Source organism: Schistocerca nitens, chromosome 1 (assembly GCF_023898315.1).
Source record: "Schistocerca nitens isolate TAMUIC-IGC-003100 chromosome 1, iqSchNite1.1, whole genome shotgun sequence".
NCBI lineage: Eukaryota > Metazoa > Arthropoda > Insecta > Orthoptera > Acrididae > Schistocerca > Schistocerca nitens.
The window spans coordinates 753,004,790-753,025,544 of record NC_064614.1 but is presented as its reverse complement, the minus strand read 5'-3'; the positions used below and the strand labels follow the sequence as shown (position 1 = coordinate 753,025,544).

The window sequence follows — 20,755 nt, the reverse complement described above, 5'->3', positions numbered from 1 at the left end:
GGTCATAAGTCCCCTAGAACTTAGAACTACTTAAACCTAACTAACCTAAGGACATCACACACATCCATGCCCGAGGCAGGATTCGAACCTGCGACCGTAGCAGTCTCACGGTTCCGGACTGCGCGCCTAGAACCGCGAGACCACCGCGGCCGGCTTCTATTTACAAATGTACCGCCGACCTCGGCTGTGTGTGTCCAGTTACTACAGCACCCTTAGGGGAGTACATTCCTACCGCCGGGCGTGCTATGAATTTGGAAATTTTCAGCTACTTTTTTTTAATACTTGCAGTGCGTGATAACCTCTAACATCTTGACAGTGCATTTCTTTCGTTGTCTTCTTCCTGTGTAAAAAAAAATTCAGGGTTGATTTCCACATGTCTTATTGGACCATTGGACCATTCAGTCACTCGTTGACCACGATGGCACCGAAACAGAGGACGACCGAAGAAAGGCAGAAATACTGAATTCAGTGTTCCGAAACTGTTTCACTGCGGAAAATCGTAACACGGTCCCTGACTTCAGCCGTCGCACGGACGCCAAAATGGAAAATATTGAAATAAACGATATCGGAATTGAAAAACAACTGCTATCACTTAGTAGCGGAAAAGCATCCGGACCAGACGAGATACCCGTAAGATTCTACAGTGATTATGCTAAAGAACTTGCCCCCTTTCTATCAGCAATTTATCGTAGATCTCTGGAAGAACGTAAAGTACCTAGTGACTGGAAGAAAGCGCAGGTCGTTCCCATTTTCAAGAAGGGTCATAAATCAGATGCGAATAATTATAGGCCTATTTCGCTTACGTCAATCTGTTGTAGAATAATGGAACATGTTTTATGTTCTCGTATTATGACGTTCTTAGATAATACAAATCTCCTTCATCATAACCAACATGGATTCCGCAAACAGAGATCATGTGAAACTCAGCTCGCCCTATTTGTCCAAGAAATTCACAGTGCCGTAGACACTGGCGAGCAGATTGATGCCGTATTCCTGGACTTCAGGAAGGCATTTGATACGGTTCCGCACTTAGGTTTAGTGAAAAAAATACGAGCTTACGGAATATCGGACCAGGTTTGTGATTGGATTCAGGATTTCCTAGAAGAAAGAACACAACATGTCATTCTTAACGGTTCAAAATCTGCAGATGTAGAGGTAATTTCGGGAGTACCGCAAGGAAGCGTGATAGGACCTTTATTGTTTACAATATACATAAATGACTTAGTTGACAACATCGGTAGCTCCGTGAGGCTATTTGCAGATGACACGGTTGTCTACAAGAAAGTAGCAACATCAGAAGACTCGTACGTACTCCAGGAAGACCTGCAGAGGATTAATGAATGGTGCGACAGCTGGCAGCTTTCCCTAAACGTAGATAAATGTAATATAATGCGCATACATAGGGGCAGAAATCCATTCCAGTACGATTATGCCATAGGTGGTAAATCATTGGAAGCGGTAACGACCGTAAAATACTTAGGAGTTACTATCCGGAGCGATCTGAAGTGGAATGATCACATAAAACAAATAGTGGGAAAAGCAGGCGCCAGGTTGAGATTCATAGGAAGAATTCTAAGAAAATGTGACTCATCGACGAAAGAAGTAGCTTACAAAACGCTTGTTCGTCCGATTCTTGAGTATTGCTCATCAGTATGGGACCCTTACCAGGTTGGATTAATAGAAGAGATAGACATGACCCAGCGAAAAGCAGCGCGATTCGTCATGGGGACATTTAGTCAGCGCGAGAGCGTTACGGAGATGCTGAACAAGCTCCAGTGGCGGACACTTCAAGAAAGGCGTTACGCAATACGGAGAGGTTTATTATCGAAATTACGAGTGAGCACATTCCGGGAAGAGATGGGCAACATATTACTACCGCCCACATATATCTCGCGTAATGATCACAACGAAAAGATCCGAGAAATTAGAGCAAATACGGAGACTTACAAGCAGTCGTTCTTCCCACGCACAATTCGTGAATGGAACAGGGAAGGGGGGATCAGATAGTGGTACAATAAGTACCCTCCGCCACACACCGTAAGGTGGCTCGCGGAGTATAAATGTAGATGTAGATGTAGATTCCCTTGTTAGTACGTGTACAGGCTTGTTTTACATATATGTGGCTAGATGAGAGCGAACTTGTCAGGCAAGATATTATTAAGTTTTACGAAGTTTCTTTGTCCGTTTGAAGAAAGTTGATGTAATCATTGGGTTCTGAGTGTAATATTTCCTTTAGCGTATTTACATGGGTAAATCTCTCATTTTAAGCTATTCCCTGGGCCACAGTCTATCTTTCTTCTTCTTTAAACACAGTGCCAAAATCAATTCCAGGACTGGCTTGTCCTCATTTGTGGCCATTCTCATTGCTCTCAAAATACACACAAATACGAATAGCGTGTGCTTCGGCGTGAGGTTTAACTGACAAATGCTGTCTGAATGTGGATACATAAAAGCCCTTTTTCCTCAAAGATCTTTGCTCATTTAAGGGGGCCTTCAGAATGGGCGAATTATTAGACTCCATAAAAAAAGTGTCAAGGAAAGCGCTTGTGATAATAACAGACTACAACAGTAATATATACTTCTTTGTGTTTATATTCTCTAGCTTCCACAGGAATAAGGTGAAAATATACATACATTTGTAAGTATATCTTCATGAATAACCTGCAGCTATGTCTTTGAATCAATGTGATTCGCCTGTTTTTAAGTGTATTTCACGATAATTCATGTGTCTTAGCAATGTACTAACGCATGGAAGGCAAAAACATAACAAATATTTCGTTAATTGACTAGAAAATAATTAAAAACAAACATTAGCTTTCCGACACAAGTGGCTCTATGCTTCCTTACCGCTTGGAGCACTGATGTCGCTCCTGCTGTCAAACTGTAACAACTTCCGCACCAATGTATGTCATTTCTGGTCGTTCCTATATATGTATGGCTACACGATTGTCAGAATGTTATATCTTCATCGTATGTACTTTGCGCGGCGTCAGTTACTTTGTTTATTTTGAATCTGTCATCCGAAAGAAAATAATAATAAAAATGTTTATTTATTTAAGCAAAAAGGTCATTCCCCTGCTGCAATCTTTTATATCTCACCCATGTATTCGTACCTTTGTAAATGTTATTTTTAGTCAAATATTACGTATTTCCACAACATATTACCTTTTATTGTTCTCATATTTTAGGCGTATGATTAACTTAATATCTAATAACTTTCAGATTGCGATTCCCAACAATACTAAATTAAAATGTCTGGCTTGGAATAAAGAGCAAGGCTACATCGCTTGTGGGGGAGAAGATGGTTTGCTGAAAGTTTTAAAGTTGGAATCAGGTACTTAAGCCTCTTTCTGCTTTGAGATGCCGCTTGTTCCGTTTGATTAATTAAGTAATCATTCCTTTACGGACACACCATTAAGTTGTTATAAGCGTTTTCGGTGTCACCCTGTTATAGCGTTTCGCGCGACGTAGCCGTTTTTTTTGTGTGAAATAGGTAACTAAAGCTGCCCACAACCCGAGGGTGGTTTTGTACATTACATCATGAATATGACATTTCGTAATGATGTGGAGGGGGTATGTGGTGTTTTTCACATCTAATAATTCGTCCATTGAGTGGGAGTAGTTGTCTTTCAGAAATTCCTTTAATTTGTTTTTAAATGTTGGTTGGCTATCTGCCAGACTTTTAATGTTAGTTGAAAAATAACGAAAGATAAGTGTTGAACAATATAAATTGCATGGATGTCGTTTAATGTTTGTACAATATTTCTTATTAAAATAAGCATACCCCTTACAGTAGTTTACTTAGTTGTACTTTTGTAATCATATCACCAAAAAATTTTTACACAGTGCAATGTATGTGAAAAATAAGTTACAATGAAATTATTTTAAATATTCATTTACAGTGTAGTGGCTATTATTAAGTAAATATTTTTTAGGAATTGGCTAAAAGTGTGGGGATCATTTGCATCTTTTATTTATTGTGGCTGTCTATTGTAAAATTACATTCCATAGTGTAGTACACTATTTTGAGTTTTTGACTTGTTTCTTCTGTTTAGATGTGAACACTATCTGGATTTCGTTCCATGGTCATGTATTGTGCTGTGTGTGGTGTACATGTTAATATTTTTTCTTATATGCATGATGTTTTGATAGATGTACTCACAAGGAACTGTCTCAGTTTCTAGCTTTTTGAATAAATCTTTACAGGGTATGGTTACAGCTATTTGTTACTGTCATACAGCTCTTCTCTGTATCTTGAAAATAGTTTATATGTTCGCAGCACTTATTCCATAACTGAGGATTGACTGCAGATATCCAAAGTAGGCTATTTTGAGGAATGAAATGCTGTAAACAGGTGCAAGAATGTGCAGGGCATAACATGCTGAGGATAGCTTCTTTGGCAAATTCTCACATGTTCTGTCCATTTCAACTGACAGACTACATTCATCCCCAAGAATGTGGTATCAGTTACACAATGTAGTACATCATTAGTATCACTGTTTTTTTTTTTTTTTTTTTTTTTTTTTTAGTCAGTTTGTCTTTTTCACATTTAAAGTTACTTTATTCCTTCATGACCAGTTGTGGATGCCTTTGAGTGCTTCATTGGTTTTTTCTGCTAAATGTGTTGAATTTTTGTCTGTAATCCCCACAGTGCTGTCATCATCAAATAGTATTTTTCTCCATACCTGATATTCTATGGAAAATCATTTGTATATATAAGGAAGAGAATTTGGCCCAATACATTTCCCTGGGGGACACCTGTATTAATATATTTCGGATGTGATAAGTGTTTTACTACTAGTCTTTTAGGAATATGTGAGATTTCAACGGTTTGCACCCGACTCTCCAAATATGACTTAAACCAAATCAGTGCTATACCCCTTATTCCTAACATTTCTAATTTGTGGTCAGCTGTGTCAAATGCCTTTGATAGATCCAAAAAATGTGTGTTGCATTCTTGCCTTCATCTAGTGCTTCTAGTACAATTTTAGTAGGGTCACACTGCAACCAATGATGCTCAAATGAACCCAATACACCACATAACACTCAGACCACAAACACACCACCAAAGGACACCACCAACCGTTACAAGATGACATCTACAAACACAACCAACTCATAAACTAAGCTCTGCACCATCATGGCATTACACGCCACAACACCCTTACGTCACAGGTCAAAGCCGATAGGTGGGATCAGACGCAATTATTCTGGTTACATGCTTTTGTGCAATGAATACTTTTTCTCTTAATGATGAATTACCCTCTAATATGATGGCATCTGAAAGCAGTGAATGAAAATAGGCATAGTAGGCTAATTAACTGGAATGTTTATCACTAAATTAGCCTACTATGCCTGTTTTCAATCACTGCTTTCATATGGCATCATATTTTTGGGTAATTTACTATGCATGGTACAATCCCTTATCTGACGTACCCCACCAGCTGTATAAAGAAGTAGAGCCTACAGTTAAACGTGGATTCCGAGCCACCATGAACTTTCCATTTTTCACATGTACAACTAATTGCCACATGTGAAATAAATGATAGGTGTTGGCAAAAATCTTGGTTACTTTGAGGACTGAACATTTAATTATCATACTTGCTGTTTTATGTTTAGCCATGAAGCCACACGTAAAACAAACATGCAACACATACTGTGAATATAAATAATGTGTGGAAAAAAGAGAAACAGTTAAATTTTACATCAACACTTGTAACAGTGAACAATACATGATCAGGATTTTATGAGCACAAATTGTGACCTCAAAATCAACACATTTCTTAGTGATTAGATTTTAATCAGTAACCTAGAAATTAGTTTTAAGTGTAAGTCAACTGTTTTGTCACTCATTGCCAGGTGATGGGACTGGTATTCATCAAAACCTTGCCCTCCTTGGTGAGCTCATCTGGCTTTGAAAACTTTGTTATTTTACTGGGAAAGTCAGTCAGAGCATATAAACAATTCCCCAACTTGCATACTTCCCACATCTATATTGACATAAGAAGCAAAAAAAATAAACTGTCATTTATGGATGATAACAACCATTAAGATATAAAGTATTGTGTTCAAATTAATGATCTCCTGATGATTCATCAATTTTTATGGAGAAACCAGTCTCTCTGTTAAAATGTAATGTAAAAATAAAAAATCAAACACATAATGTTTCTCATGTATGTATATAAGGCAAAACCTAATTCCCCAGACTAATTTAGGACAGGGGAATTCATAGAAGTAGTTATTTTTTACACTGTGATCCTGACAAAATATTTAATACAAAGCCAGTAATCACTCTTTACCCTAATTGTGACAAGAAACTGTTCACAGAGTGGTTTCGGGTGGAATCTAATGGAAATATAAATAATATTCAGGTGACAGGGATTAACCTGCTTCAGAAGCAGTTACAAGAGATACACAGAACTGTCGCAACTTTGAATAATTTTAGTCATCTCTATGTTTTTTCCCCTCGCATGTATAAACATAAGCAATAGCAATGGATTACTATCAACGAAGTAAATGAGTTGCCACAGAATTGAGGTGCAATAACAAATACTAGATAGAAGCATTTTGACAAGCGTATGACTCTTCTCAGTTAGAAAATGGAACCCCAAAGAGTTGCATCATATGATAACCACAGTGATGTAAATAATTTGAGAAACTTCCTGCAACTCAAACTATTGATGGTGGCAGTAATAGTTTCAGGATCATGGTTGTTCACATTAGGGAAAATCCGCAGGTCACCCCCGAAAATTCATACTAGATGTAGAGTGCCTTCAGTACACGTTTACACTTAGTCCATGGAAGTCTAATCATACCAGCTAAGTGCCATTTCTGATGTGCCTTTTGTGTGGTGTGTGTTGCAGTGACATTTGTGTTTCAAACTGAACAGGATTCTTCTGCTATTAGACCTTCATGTTTTCGGCAAACAACAATGGGTAGAGTTTTGTACTCCAAAGTTATACATACATGCATGCTTATAAAATCAGATACTTCTTTTGCAAATAAAAACTCTGTTGCCAGATGTGCAAGTTAAAATTAACCTATCGTTTCACGTGGGAGACATACTGTTGTGAAATAAGATGATTTTTTTCAAAACACTCTATACATCTTTGGAAATGCCAGAGAAGTTGGGAGAGCAACTATCATTTGACAGTAATAACTAGTCTCAGAAATGATGTATACATCCAGACTGAAGAGAAGAATAAAAATTTGTACCAAGGCCAGGATTTGAATCGGGGTCTCCAGCTCACTAGGCAGATACACTAACCACTTTGCCACCCTGCATGGTGTCTTGCACAACTGCATTGGCTACCCTAGCAAGCCTCCCTCTTCAGTCTAAATTTTCTTCATGCCTCTGCCCACTTGGTATTCCCCTGTAACTCGAAAAACATTGCAAAAGGTATCCAGTTGTGTTGGAGTAGCACACCAGCAGTGAACGAGGAGGGCCCTCCTGCCTGAAACACAGGTGTAGGTGCATAATTAACTGAAATTATGTGGTTACAGAGACCTTTTCAAGTCTCAAACATCTGTGATGTGTTTATGCAGACTGAAGCAACAAATGAAAATTAGTATCACAGCTGTTACTGGAACCCAGATTTCCTGCTTGCTGGGCATTCTAGGGTAGTTGTGCAAAGCCACTGTTCCAGGAGGACATAGTGGTTAGCACATCTGCCTAGCGAGCAGGAGACCTGGCTTTGAATCCCGGCCTTGGTATAAATTTTCATTCGTTACTTCAATCTATGTACATACATCATAGATGTTTGAGACTTTAAAAGGTTTCTGGCACTTTATAGTTTCATTTGAGTAGTCTCAGAAAACTGCAGCAAAATCCAAAGTCCCCAAAAAATTATTAGAATTACATGCAGTCTCTGTCAGTTGTCTCAAAATATATTGCACAATACCCATAAATTTACAAAAAAATTACTTGCAACACAGTGCTACTCTTGTTTTAAAGGAAAATGTACACACAAGAATAATCTCATTGGTGAGAGAGCTAAAGGGGAAGCCTTTTACAATCACCGAATTTACCTCATACACAAGTGACACGTTTTGGCAATGCTTTGGGATAACTCTCCATATTAATCTGACATTCTGCTCTCCCTACCTCACAGACAGTGATCAGTGTGGAACTGATGATCTCCATATGAGAGATGAAGTTTTTGTCTGGGCCAGTCTAGTAGGCAGAGCTAACCTCACAAAGAAGCCACTAACATGGATATGTTCAGCAGGGCTAACTGTACACCTACTGCAACTCACTATGTATTTTTTCCAGAGCTGGAGCTTTGGTGCAATTTCAATTTGAGCCTTTTCACTTTCTTCATCTGAGTAGGAGATGTGTAAACTTCAGATTATTGGAATGAGGCTGACTGCCTAGTCTGTTGTCTTTGTCACATTCTTTTCTACTACAGTGTATTTTCAACTCATTTAGGTATAACCTCCAAATTTCTATACAGACCTGAATAGGAGTCGTTTGGAGTGGAGAAAATTTTTCTCTGTGAACATAAAGACTGGAAAGTTGCACATGTCACACCAACACACAAAAGGAAGTAGAAATAAGCTGCTGAATTACAAACTGATATCACTGTTGTCGATTTGCCATAAGGTTTTGGAATGTATACTGTGTTCAAACATTATGAATAACCTCAACAAAAATGATCCATTGGCACACCATCAGCATGGATTCATAAAATATTGTTCTTGTGAATCACAGCTAGCTCTTTATTCATGTGACATAAAAGTGCTATTGACAGGGGATTTCAAATAATTTTCACATTTATAGATTTCCAGAAAGCTTTTGCTAACATTCTTCACAAGCTGTGTCTAATTAGATTACCTGACTGTTGACTATCGTCTCAGTTGTGTGACTGTCAGAAAGGTCATAATTCATAGGAATTGATGGAAAGTCATTGAATAAAATAGAAGTGATATCTGGCATTCTCCAAGAAAGTGTTACGGATCCTCCAATGTTCCTAATCTATATAAAGAATTTAGGAGAAAGTCTGAGCAGCCCTCTTAGATTGTTTTAAGAAGGTGGTGTCATTTATCATATAGTAAAGTCATCAGAAGATCAAAACCAATTGGAAAATGATTTAGACAAGATATATGTAAGGCGTAAAAAATGGCAGTTGATTCTTACAATAAACAATGTGTGATCATCAATATAAGTACTAAATGCAATCTAATAAATTTCATTTACACAATAAATCACACACATCTAAAGGCTTTTAATTCAACTAAAACTTATAGAATACAAGTATGAATAACTTAAATAAGAATGACGACATAGTAAATGTTGTGGGGAAGCCGAAGACTGTGTTTTACTGCTAGAATACTTAGAAAATGCAACAAGTGTATTAAAGAGAATGCTCACAAGGCTTGTCCATCCTCTTTTTAGAGTACTGCCATGTGATGTAAGATCTGTACCAGGTAGGATTGATGAAGGGCATTGAGAAAGTTCAAAGAAGGGCAGCTTGCTTTGCATTATCAGAAAATAGGGGAGAGAGTGTTAGGGATATGATATGCAACCTGGGTGGCTGTCATTAAAACAAAGACATTTTTTGTTGAGGCAAGATTTTTCACAAAATTTCAATCACAAACTTCCTTCTCTGAATGCAAAAATATTTTTTTGACACACATAGGGAGGACTGACTGATCATCATCATAAAATAAGAATTATTGGATCTCGCACAGAAAAATTCAACTGTTTGTTTTTACTCTGTGCTGTTCGAGAATAGAATGGTAGAGAAATAGTCTGAAGGTGGTTTGATGAACCCAGTACTATGAATGTAAGTGTGAACCGCAGAGTAGACATGCATTTGTAGAGATAGATGAACTGAGTGATATGGAAAGGCTTCTTGCCGTTGATGGTCATTTAATTGAAATTGACAACCACACAGTTTGGTTAAGTGTAGAGATAAGTAGAATGTGACCAAGAAGCAGAAGAGCAAATTAATGATTATTAATTGTGAAATGTATGATTTTAATGAAAAAGAAAAATATTGTATATATTGCTTCTGTGAACAGGGTGATTAGTGTTTTGATACACAAACCCTGGATTGGTATTAGATGATAATAGCACCTCTCAAGAAAACCCTCTTGCTTATTTCATCATAATACAATGCAAACTCATCACTATACTGTACAAACACCCATTTTAGTCCCCTATGCTTCAGATACAGCTCTCACACTTCACTAAGGGACAGCAGCGTGCTTAATTTATGCAAAATAAAATTAAGCAGCTTAATTACTGATACTGTTTTTATACGAGGAAATTTAACATAACCTGTGAATTTTTGAAGCATCTCCCGTGGTTATTCTGGAAATTGGATACATATGTCTGTACATTTTTTATTGTATTTGTGTTTTCTTTATAAAGTCCGCCTGCAATTTACTTATGGTGTTTCTTTACTTATTCTGCTCCTTCTCTCCTTACTAGCAGCAGTTGACATCAAAAGGCTTCATTTCCAATTTGCATTTGGCAATTTTTGCCATTCTGTGGTATTTCCTGCACTGTATGTTTTGCACTTTACTTTCTTAAACTGTTTCTCATTCCACACCACCACATTGTTTATCTATTCATTTGTTTTTGTTCACATTGTGAGTGTTGCCAACCTGTGAAACTATTGTATTTGTGTGTGTGTGTGTGTGTGTGTGTGTGTGTGTGTGTGTGTTTGAGGGAGAGATAGAGAGAGAGAGAGAGAGAGAGAGTTAGTAAAATTTGTGAAATTGTCTTGTATGTAGTTAGGTTTTTGTGCAGTGGGGGGCCTGGTCGGTGACTATAGGAGACAGAATCTAGGAGGGGAGCCTGTGGTTATATGTGTACATTTAATGTTATATTAAGTGGTCAATCAGTTTAAACAGTGTGTGGTTTGCCAAGCTGGTCTGATCATTTGTGAGTTGTTTATCCTTATAATTTCCGTGTCTGTGTCTCTAGCTGTAATGTTATATTGGGGTTGGTATAAGTGTTTTGCAAAAGTTGAATGATTTGTCATATACTTTCATGCTCTACATGTTCTTTGTATCTGGTGTCAAATGTCCTCCTGTTTTGACCTATGTCCCTTCCAACACAATCACTTGGTATATTCCTGATTTCTGATAAAGATCAGTTTTTCCTATTATTTTTGGAAAGTATTTCTGAATTGAGTTGTTGGTTTGGTGTGATATTTTTATGCCTTGCTTTTTTTGAAAATATTGGATATTCTGAGTGTGTATTTTTGGTTATATGCCATTTGTATCATCTTTTACTTTCTGTTTCTTTCGCACTTTGTGTTGTTTCTATTCTTGTATTTTATGTATTTGTTGGTGAGATTTTGTCCTTGTGTTGGTGACAGCTGGATGTTTGTTCTTTTCTGTTTCTTGATTTTCTTGTCCAGCTTTGTTACTAAGTTCTCTTGTATCCATTGTTTGTGGCTAATTTCATTACGGTATTCATTTCTTTTTTGTAATTGTCTGTATGCAATGGTACTCTGTTTAGTATGTGGAGCATGTATCTAAGTGCTGCCTGCTTTTGAGAACTGGGTGTTGTGATGTCTCATGTACAATTGTGTCTGTTGTTGTCGGTTTTCAGTATATGTTGAATGTGTGTTGCTTGTTTTGAATCTTTATAATGATGTCCAAGAAATTTAACTGTCTATTTTGCTCTTTCTCTGTTCTGAAATATATCTTATCCTGAACAGAATTTATGTCTGTGTGTAACTGGTCAATTTTATTGTTTGGTTCATGTATCAGGCACAAGATGTCATTCATATATCTAATCTAGTGCTGGATGTTGTACCTATTTGGCACAATTTTGTTAAATATAATCTGTTCTATATGGCTCATAAACATGTTTGCTATGGTTCCAGACACTGGGGATCCCATTGGTAATTCTTCACTTTGTAAATATAATTCATTATTGAACTGAAAATAGTTATGTTCTGTTATTAGCTGTAGGAGCCTGACTGTTTCTTTGATTATTCATGTGGAAGTGTACTGTGTGTGCTGGCCGGGGTGGCCGAGCGGTTCTAGGCGCTACAGTTTGGAACCGCGCGACCGCTACGGTCGCAGGTTCGAGACCTGCCTCGGGCATGGATATTTGTGACGTCCTTAGGTTAGTTAGGTTTAAGTAGTCCTAAGTTCTAGGGGACTGATGACCTCAGAAGTTAAGTCCCATAGTGCTCAGAGCCATTTGAGCCATTTGTACTGTGTGTTTTAAGATTTTGTTCTATAATGTTTATTGTTTCAGCTATTGGTATACTGGAATACATATTCTCTACATCAATTGACAGGAGGGTGGCTGTATCTGGAACTTGTGTGTCTTTCATGCACTGAATCAATTGTGTGGTGTTTCTGATAGTCATGTCCTCTTGTAATTTGTAGTTTTCCGATAAGATTTTCAACACGTATCTTGCAAGTGGGAGAGATTTTTCTTGTGTAGCTTTGGTTGGCATCGGAGGGAATGTGCACTGGGATTTGTTTGTAGCAGTTTTCTTTTTTCCTTGTTTTCTAGTGTGTTCAATGTCTTTCAGAGTGTTTCTCAACTTCATTTCGAATTTGTTAGTTGGATCTGATTTTAGTTTTATAATTTTATTTTTGTGATGAACTCTTGTGTCTTACTGATCATTGCTCTTTATCCATGAGCAGGGCAGGTAAAGGAAACACAGTGGTTCTCCTCCCATATTCTGTCGTATATTGCCGTACTGGCCCATTTCCCCCCCCCCCACCCCTTGCCCTCGCTGCAAAAAAAGTCAGTCTATCCCCACTCGTCTCACGTCTCTACCTGCATACAAGTCAATTTTACAAATTTTAGTAAAACACACACACACAAATGATACAATAGTTTCACAGGTTGGCAACACTTACAGCTTGAATGAAAGGAAGTGAACAGACATAAACACTGTGGCAATGCGGAATGAGCAACTGTGTAAGAAAGCGAAGTGAAAATAATGTAGTGCAAGAAATACTGCAGAATGGCAAAAACCGCCAAGTGCAAATGTGAATTAAGCCTTTAGACACCAACCACTGCTAGCAAGGAGGGAAGGAGCAGAATATGTAAAGAAACACCATAAGTAACTTGCAGACAAACTTTATAAAGAAAATGCTGTTTTTAACCTAAAACAATCAAGAATGTACAAACGTATGTATCTAATTTGCAGAATAACCATGGACGATGCATTATAAATAAAAGCGAAACACATCTGGTGTAATTATTTTTAACTAAATTGCTCTCTCTCAAGATCGATAAGCTATAGTAGCAGATTTTTACAGCTGCTGCGGAAGATGGCCATGCAAACAAACATGTTATTTTAACTTTTTAGAGCATATTGTTGCATTGATGCTAGATAACTAATCATCCTGTAGTGGTGGCCCTTGTCAGCAGACATCCATTAAGAAAAAGATTATAACTTATTTCTTTAGAATATGTACTAAGCGCACATTAAGCATTTTAATTAGAGGAGGTTGACATGTCACATGTCAAGGTTTTCATCATGTAAGTGAACATCCGTAACATCCAGAACTATTTCCTCATATGAGAAGTCACTACCCCACAATTTTTTTTTCTATTCAGCGCACATTGTGTGGCAGGAAAATTAGCATTTGCCTAAGAACACCACTGTTGCACACTCAAATAATGGAAAATAGTTTACCTGAAATGATGGATCCTAGTACACGTCGTTGGTACATGCAGGTTACAGGCAAGAATTACATTGAATACAATGTGAGGCTATGTAACTGGCTTGTCAACAGGACACCATGCTGGCATATGATGGAACTATTCTCTTAATGGGTGATATTTACATAAGATGATAAGAGCCCCTTATACACGTGCCATTGTCTCTCATTGATGAACGATGCAGGAACCTACTGTCCAGTCAAGTGGATCTATTTGTTTGCCTTTAGGATGCAACTTCTGAGGATGCAACTTCTGACATGTCTGTACAACAACCCCTACCTCCCAAATTACCTTCTTGGTCACCTAAGCTCAACGCTATTGAGCATGTCTGGAACACCATCAAACTAGATAGCTCATTTTGGACCTAGCTATGTGCTATGTTCATGAACTGTGAGCAGTAATTGAATAATCATGCTTGCCAGCAAGTTTGATGTTTGTTGGGATCCATGCCATAATGTGTTACAGCCATCAGCAGAGTAAAACATGTGCTACACACTACTAGTTAGGTTTTGCAATTCTTTTGCTCATTGAGTGTATAGTGTCTGTCCATCTTGAAGTGTTTACAATGTAATGAGTATTCCACAATATTTTGGAATTATGCTGACTATGTGTCTTAATATTCCAGCTTACAACCAGGCAGAAACCTTTAGGTGAATTTTATAGCCGGAGACTACTGGCCCAGATCACTAAGTTTATATCAAAAATTGAATGGTGCTGCAAGGCCATAGAGCTTGGCTTCATGACTGCAAATTGTACTGTATCTGTGCTGCACTGTTAAATTGTGCTGTATCAGAGGTGTGCAGCTGGGTGCATAATGGTGTTATTGTGCGCATTGATAGTATTAATTGTTCCTGAGCATGGAACTAGGAATAGAATTTTGTCTTGGAGGAGGGGGGGGGGGGGACTATGCCTCATGCATTTGAAAGCCACTATGCATATTAATGTCTTCCATGAAACGCATTTCCACAGATCCCTTAATAACTGAATCCTAAAAGGATTACATTGTTGCCAAGATTTTCATGCCACAATAAACCATGGAATATCCAGTGAAGGTACAGTGTTCAGTTACGACTCATCCAAAATAGCAATACAAAAAGGCGGCATCATCTGGCTGTAATACTGAAATCTTATGCAATGTCTAGTTTTTGTTTGTGAGCAGAATCGTACAAATTAAGAGTTTCACTACAGTGTAAATAATTCTGGAACTTTTTGTAACAGTGCCATAACATACTGCCTAATACTGCTTCAGCATGCCCTTTTTATTAAGTTCTGTAGCAGTAACCTAAAAAAATATTACATAAAAATAAATGTTTCAGTCATTGCATATGTGCCCTCACTGTAAGACAAGTGCCCTATATATTTTAGTATTATACACCAGAGGTCAGAGTCACAACTGAATTATAGAACCTAACAAGTAGCGTGTAGCACATGTTTTAACCCTGATAATGGCTGTAACACTTTATGGCACGGAACCCAACAGACACTGAACCTGCTGGCAAGCATGATCATGATCATTCAAGTGCTGCTCGTTGTTCATAAAGACAACATCTTGTTTGTTGATGGTGTTCCAGACATGCTTAATGTTCAGGTGTTTCTTCCTACAACCATGAAATCATCAACAATGCACCTTATATTTTTACAATATTTTCTTTTTAATGTATGTCTGGTTGGAACTTAATAGAAGGGAAATACGGTACTAATGTAATTTACCACCATGTGATTTATTTTGTTTTATTTTATTTGTATTTTCTACATCTACACCTATACTCTGCAAACCACCATGAGGTGCATGGCAGAGGGTACGTCCTATTGTACCAGTTATAAGAGTTTGTTCCTGTTCCATTCGCTTATGTAGCACTGGAAGAATGATTGAATGAATGCTTCTGTGTGTTAATCTTTTTCTAATCTTATTCTCATAATCCATACGTGAGGGGATTGTAGTATATTCCTAGAGTAATCATTTGAATCTGGTTCTTGAAACTTTGTTAATAGAATTTCTCAGGATAGTTTCTGTCTATCTTCAAGAGTCTTCTAGTTCGGTTTCTTCAGTATCTCTGTGACACTCTCCCACAGATTAAACAGGCCTGTGAACATTTGTGCTACCCTCCTCTGTATATGTTCAATATTCCCTGTTAGTCCTATTTGGTACAAGTCCCACAAATTAGAGCAATATTTTAGAACCTGGTGCACGAGTGATTTGTTAGCAATCTCCCTTGTAGACTGATTGTACATCCCCTGTATTCTACCTATAAATTGAAGTCTAGCACCTGCTTTACCACAAATGAACCTATGTGACCATTTCATATCCCTACAACGTTTTACACCCAGGTATTTGTCTGTGTTGGCCAATTCCAGCAGTGACTCATTGATATTGTAGACATAGGATACTATGTTTTTTTCTTTTTGTGAAGTGCAAAAATTTACATTTCTGAACTTTTAGAGTAAGTTGCCAATCTCTGAACCATGCTGAAAATTTATCAAGATCCGACTGAATATTTATGCAGCTTCTTTCAGGTAGTACTTCATTATAGATAGCTGCATCATTTGCAAAAATCCTCATTTTACTATTAATATTTTCTGTTAATATACAGTCTAAACATTAAGGGGCCCAACACACTTCCCCAGGGGAACATCTGTAGTTACTTCTGCATCTAATGATGACTCTCCAGCCAAGATAACATGCTGTGTCGTCCCTACCAAAAAGTCCTCACTCCAGTCGCAAATTTCACTTGATATTCCCTTATGATCGTACTTTTGACAATAAGCATAGGTGTGGTACTGAGTCAAATGCTTTTTGGAAATCAAGAAATACTGAATCTATGTGGTTGCTTTTATATGAAACTTTCAGTATGTCACGTGCGAACAGTGTGAGTTGTGTTTCACATGATGGATGTTTTCGAAATCCATGCTGGTTGGCATTGAGAAGGTCATTTTGTTCAAGATGCCTCATTATGTTTGAGCTCAGAATATGTTCTAAGATTCTATGACAAATTGATGTCAAGGATATTTGACAGTTGTTTTGTGAATCTCTTCTACTACCCTTGTTGTAGACCGGTGTGACCTCTGTCTTTTTCCAAGAACTGGACATGAGTTTTTGTTCGAGAGATCTGTGATGGATTGTAGTTAGAAGAAGAGCTAACTCAGCTGTAAATTCAGTATAGAATTTGACAGAGATTCCTTCGGGCCTAGGAGCTTTGTTCAATTTTAACAATTTCAGCTGACGCTAATACTTATTTCATTCATCTTTTCAGTGGTATGAGGTTTAAAGTGGGGCAATACTCCTGTGTTTTCCTTTGTAAAAGAACATTTGAAAACAGAGTTAAGCATTTCAGCTTTTGCCATGCTACCATCAATTTCAGCTCCTTTCTCATTCACTAGAGACAGCATTTACATATGACCAGTATTTCTTTGGGTTCTGTGAAAGGTCAGTTGACAGTATTCTGCTACAGTAGTCATTGAAGGCTTCTCGCATTGCTCTCTTGATAACCAAACGTGTTTCATTCAGCATCTCTCTATCTATAGCCCTAAACTTTTTTTTTCTTTTTTTACAACTGTTATGCAGTAATCTGTGTTTCTTTAGAAGTTTCTTTACAGTGACTGTTTATTTTCAAGGTTCCCTACCATTATGAACTGTTCTACTGAGTATGTATCTATCTGGTGCACGGTCAACTATTCTTTTAAACATAAGAGCCATAGTTCCGCTACATGCTCCTGCCCTGTGCTGAAAATTTTAAGTTCCTCATTGAGATATGACACAACCAATTTTTTATTTGGTTTACTGAACACACACACACACACACACACACACACACACACACACACACACACACACACACACACACACATATATATATATATATATATATATATATATATATATAGTAGAGGGAAACAGTCCACGTAGGAAAAATATATCTAAAAACAAAGATGATGTGACTTACCAAATGAAAGTCCTGGCAGGTCGACAGACACACAAACAAACACAAACATACACACAAAATTCAAGCTTTCGCAACAAACTGTTGCCTCATCAGGAAAGAGGGAAGGAGAGGGAAAGACGAAAGGATGTGGGTTTTAAGGGAGAGGGTAAGGAGTCATTCCAATCCCGGGAGCGGAAAGACTTACCTTAGGGGGAAAAAAGGACGGGTATACACTCGCACACACACACATATCCATCCACACATATACAGACACAAGCAGACACATTTAAAGACAAAGAGTTTGGGCAGAGATGTCAGTCGAGGCAGAAGTGAAGAGGCAAAGATGTTGTTGAATGACGGGTGAGGTGTGAGTGGCGGCAACTTGAAATTAGCGGAGATTGAGGCCTGGTGGATAACGGGAGATATATATATATATATATATATATATATATATATATATATATATGTGTGTGTGTGTGTGTGTGTGTGTGCTGGTTTTAGTTATCCCTTGTACTTTGGTAATCATTGTTGCCACAACCGTGTCATGGTCACTGATACCAGTTTCGATGTGGACACCCTCAAAGAGGTCAGGTCTGTTTGTTGCCATTACATCCAATGTGTTTCCATTGTGAGTGGGGTTCCTAACTGTCTGTTCTAGGTAGTTTTCAGAGAAGGTATTTAGTAAAGTTTCACAGGATGTCTTATCACACCCACCACTAACAAAACTGCAATTTTCCCAATTAATTGTCGGATGATTGAAGTCTCCGTCAATGACTTATTTTGTATATATTCATATCTAACTTTCGTATGACTATAATATTATTCGGGAAATTATTACGATTGTAATGCTTTAAAAATTTAAAAAATATGTTTTTTGTATGTTTAAGAATATCTCAGAGCTGGTTGCTACCAAGTCCCCCATTCCTACGTACACTTGCACAAATAATTATTTCAACGCGTTACTTTCTATTGTACAGTCAGATGTGCATGAAGATTTATACCAAAAATTTAATGTATTTCTCTGAATTTAATGTATTCAACTGATCTAGTATAGTGTGCAGTACAACACCAGCAAATGTGTTAAATATTATTACAAAACTGAAAAATAATGTTGCCCTGGCAATGTAAAGAAAATATTCAACACATTCACAGGTTTTTTGCATGTGCTATCTCAACAATACCGAAAGGTTGTGATAGTGATTATCGTGTTCCACCCACATCACTCAGTAAACAGAAGAAAGAACTGTTCATTTATTACTATTTTATAGGCTTCTTTTATAAGTTCCAGTTGATTTTATCATTGCTATAAGTTATACCGACCATTATTGTTCCTACAATACAATTTGTAGTCTTATTTTATCTATATTGTAATATTTTTTCTTTGTTGCTTTTCTTACAGTCTGGGAAACAGTTTACCCTAACACTTATCAAGATCATGATGAAGATTGACCAGTCATTAAAGATGTATCTTACAGTATAATGATTGTGCTTGGGTATTTGAATTTGACACATTAATTTTGTAATTTATATCACACAAAAATAAAAATATGAAGCAGTAATGTAGCATCTGAGATTTGACATGTGCTATTGGCTTTATAAAACCAATTTTTGTTCTTGATTGTGTTCATGGTATCTTATTTACTGCAGCAAAAGCTACTTGACTAGTAATTATTTTAGAGAGCGAATCATGGACACCTTCATGATTACAAAATGACAATATCCAAATAATAATTTTTCAATGAGCATATTTTTTGCTCATGATACAGCACGGTGTGTCACATTTCAAGCACCAGTTGATCAAACTGAATTAAATAATTATGAACTGTTGTATTAATTTGTAAACAGTTTAGACACAGTTTATCGAATGCAAGTGTAAAATACATTACAACAGAGATGCGTGATATGACAAGCTCTTCACTTAACAGTATTATGAAAAGGATAAATTGCTACTCACCATAAAGATGACATGCAGAGCTGCAGGGAGACACAATGAAAAGACTGTTACAAGTAATCTTTCGGCCAAAGCCTTCTTCAGAAAAGAGAAACACACACATATTCACACAAGCAAGCACATTTCACACACACCTGACCACTACCTCCAGCCACTCTGGCCAGACTGCAATAGAAACATTTTGAATGGGAACAACAATCCGGTATGGGTCAGAGGAGGGGGAGGATAGCAGGATACAAGTGGGGGAAGAGGAATCGGTGCTGTGTGGTAGAGTGTGCAGGGACAAGAGGTGCCAGGACAAGGATGACAGGCACAGCATCAGGTGGCTGGGGGAGGGGGGGGGAGTGGAACATAGAGCAGCAGAGAAGGAGAAAAGACCAGTGGATGCACTGGCAGAGAGCAGTGCTCAGTCAGGGTGAGGGGAGGCAAATTGTGAGGAGGTGACAGGATGGGGGGTGGAAACAGTTGGATAGAGGCTATGGCAACAGTAGATCACTGTAGATTGAGGCCAGGATCATTTTGAGAGCAGAGACTTTATTGCAAGGATAACCCCATCTGTATTGTTCAGAAAAGCTGGTGGTGGTGGGAAGGATCCAGACGGCCCAGGTTGTGAAGGAGCCAGTGTAATAAAGTACCTTCTACACAGCTGAATGTTATGTCACAGGGTGGCCCACTTTGCTCTTTGCTCTAATTTGGTGGTGGCCATTCATCCAGGTAGTCAATCCAATATAAAAAGCTGAACAAGGATTGCAGCAGAGCTGGTGTATAACATGACAGCTTTCACCAGTGGCCTGGCCACTGATGGTGAAGGATAAGCCTGTGACAAGACTGGAATATTAGATGCCGGTTGGGTGGATTGGGCAGGTCTTGTGCCTAAGTCTTCCACAGCAACATGTTCCCTGTGGGAAAGGATTGGGATTGGAGGTGGGATAGGGGTGGACTGGATTGGGGGTGACATAGGGATGGACTAGGATGTTAAGGAGATTGAATGGGCAACAGAACACCACTTTAGGAGGGGTGGGAAGGATTTTATGTAGGATGACCCTCATATCAGGACACAGTTATAGATAATGAAATCCCTGATGAAGGAAGTGATTCAGTTGTGCTAGTCTGGGGTGGCATTGGGTGATGAAGGTCCCTCTTCTTTGTAGCTGGTTTTTGGGGATTGGAGGTGTATGAGGAAATGGCACAAGAAACCTGTTTGTGGAGTAGGTCTGGGGTATACGTAGTGTC

General features: G+C 38.0%; 1 protein-coding gene across 2 annotated transcripts in view; it reads left to right on the top strand.

Annotated features, from left to right (window-relative positions):
* The first annotated feature begins 2,499 nt into the window (after window positions 1–2,499).
* LOC126260758 (WD repeat-containing protein 35) overlaps window positions 2,500–20,755 on the top strand; it is a 208,913-nt gene continuing 190,657 nt past the window's right edge. Inside the window, exons 1-2 of one of the 2 annotated variants that reach the window (XM_049958106.1) lie at window positions 2,500–2,638; window positions 3,223–3,334. Coding sequence is in view for 1 of the 2 variants with exons in the window: in XM_049958100.1 (XP_049814057.1) it covers window positions 3,043–3,066; window positions 3,223–3,334 (136 nt within the window). In the remaining variant the exon portion in view is untranslated. Of the gene's footprint in view, window positions 2,639–2,969; window positions 3,067–3,222; window positions 3,335–20,755 lie in introns of those variants that run through there. The other variant, XM_049958100.1, reaches the window with a different exon arrangement.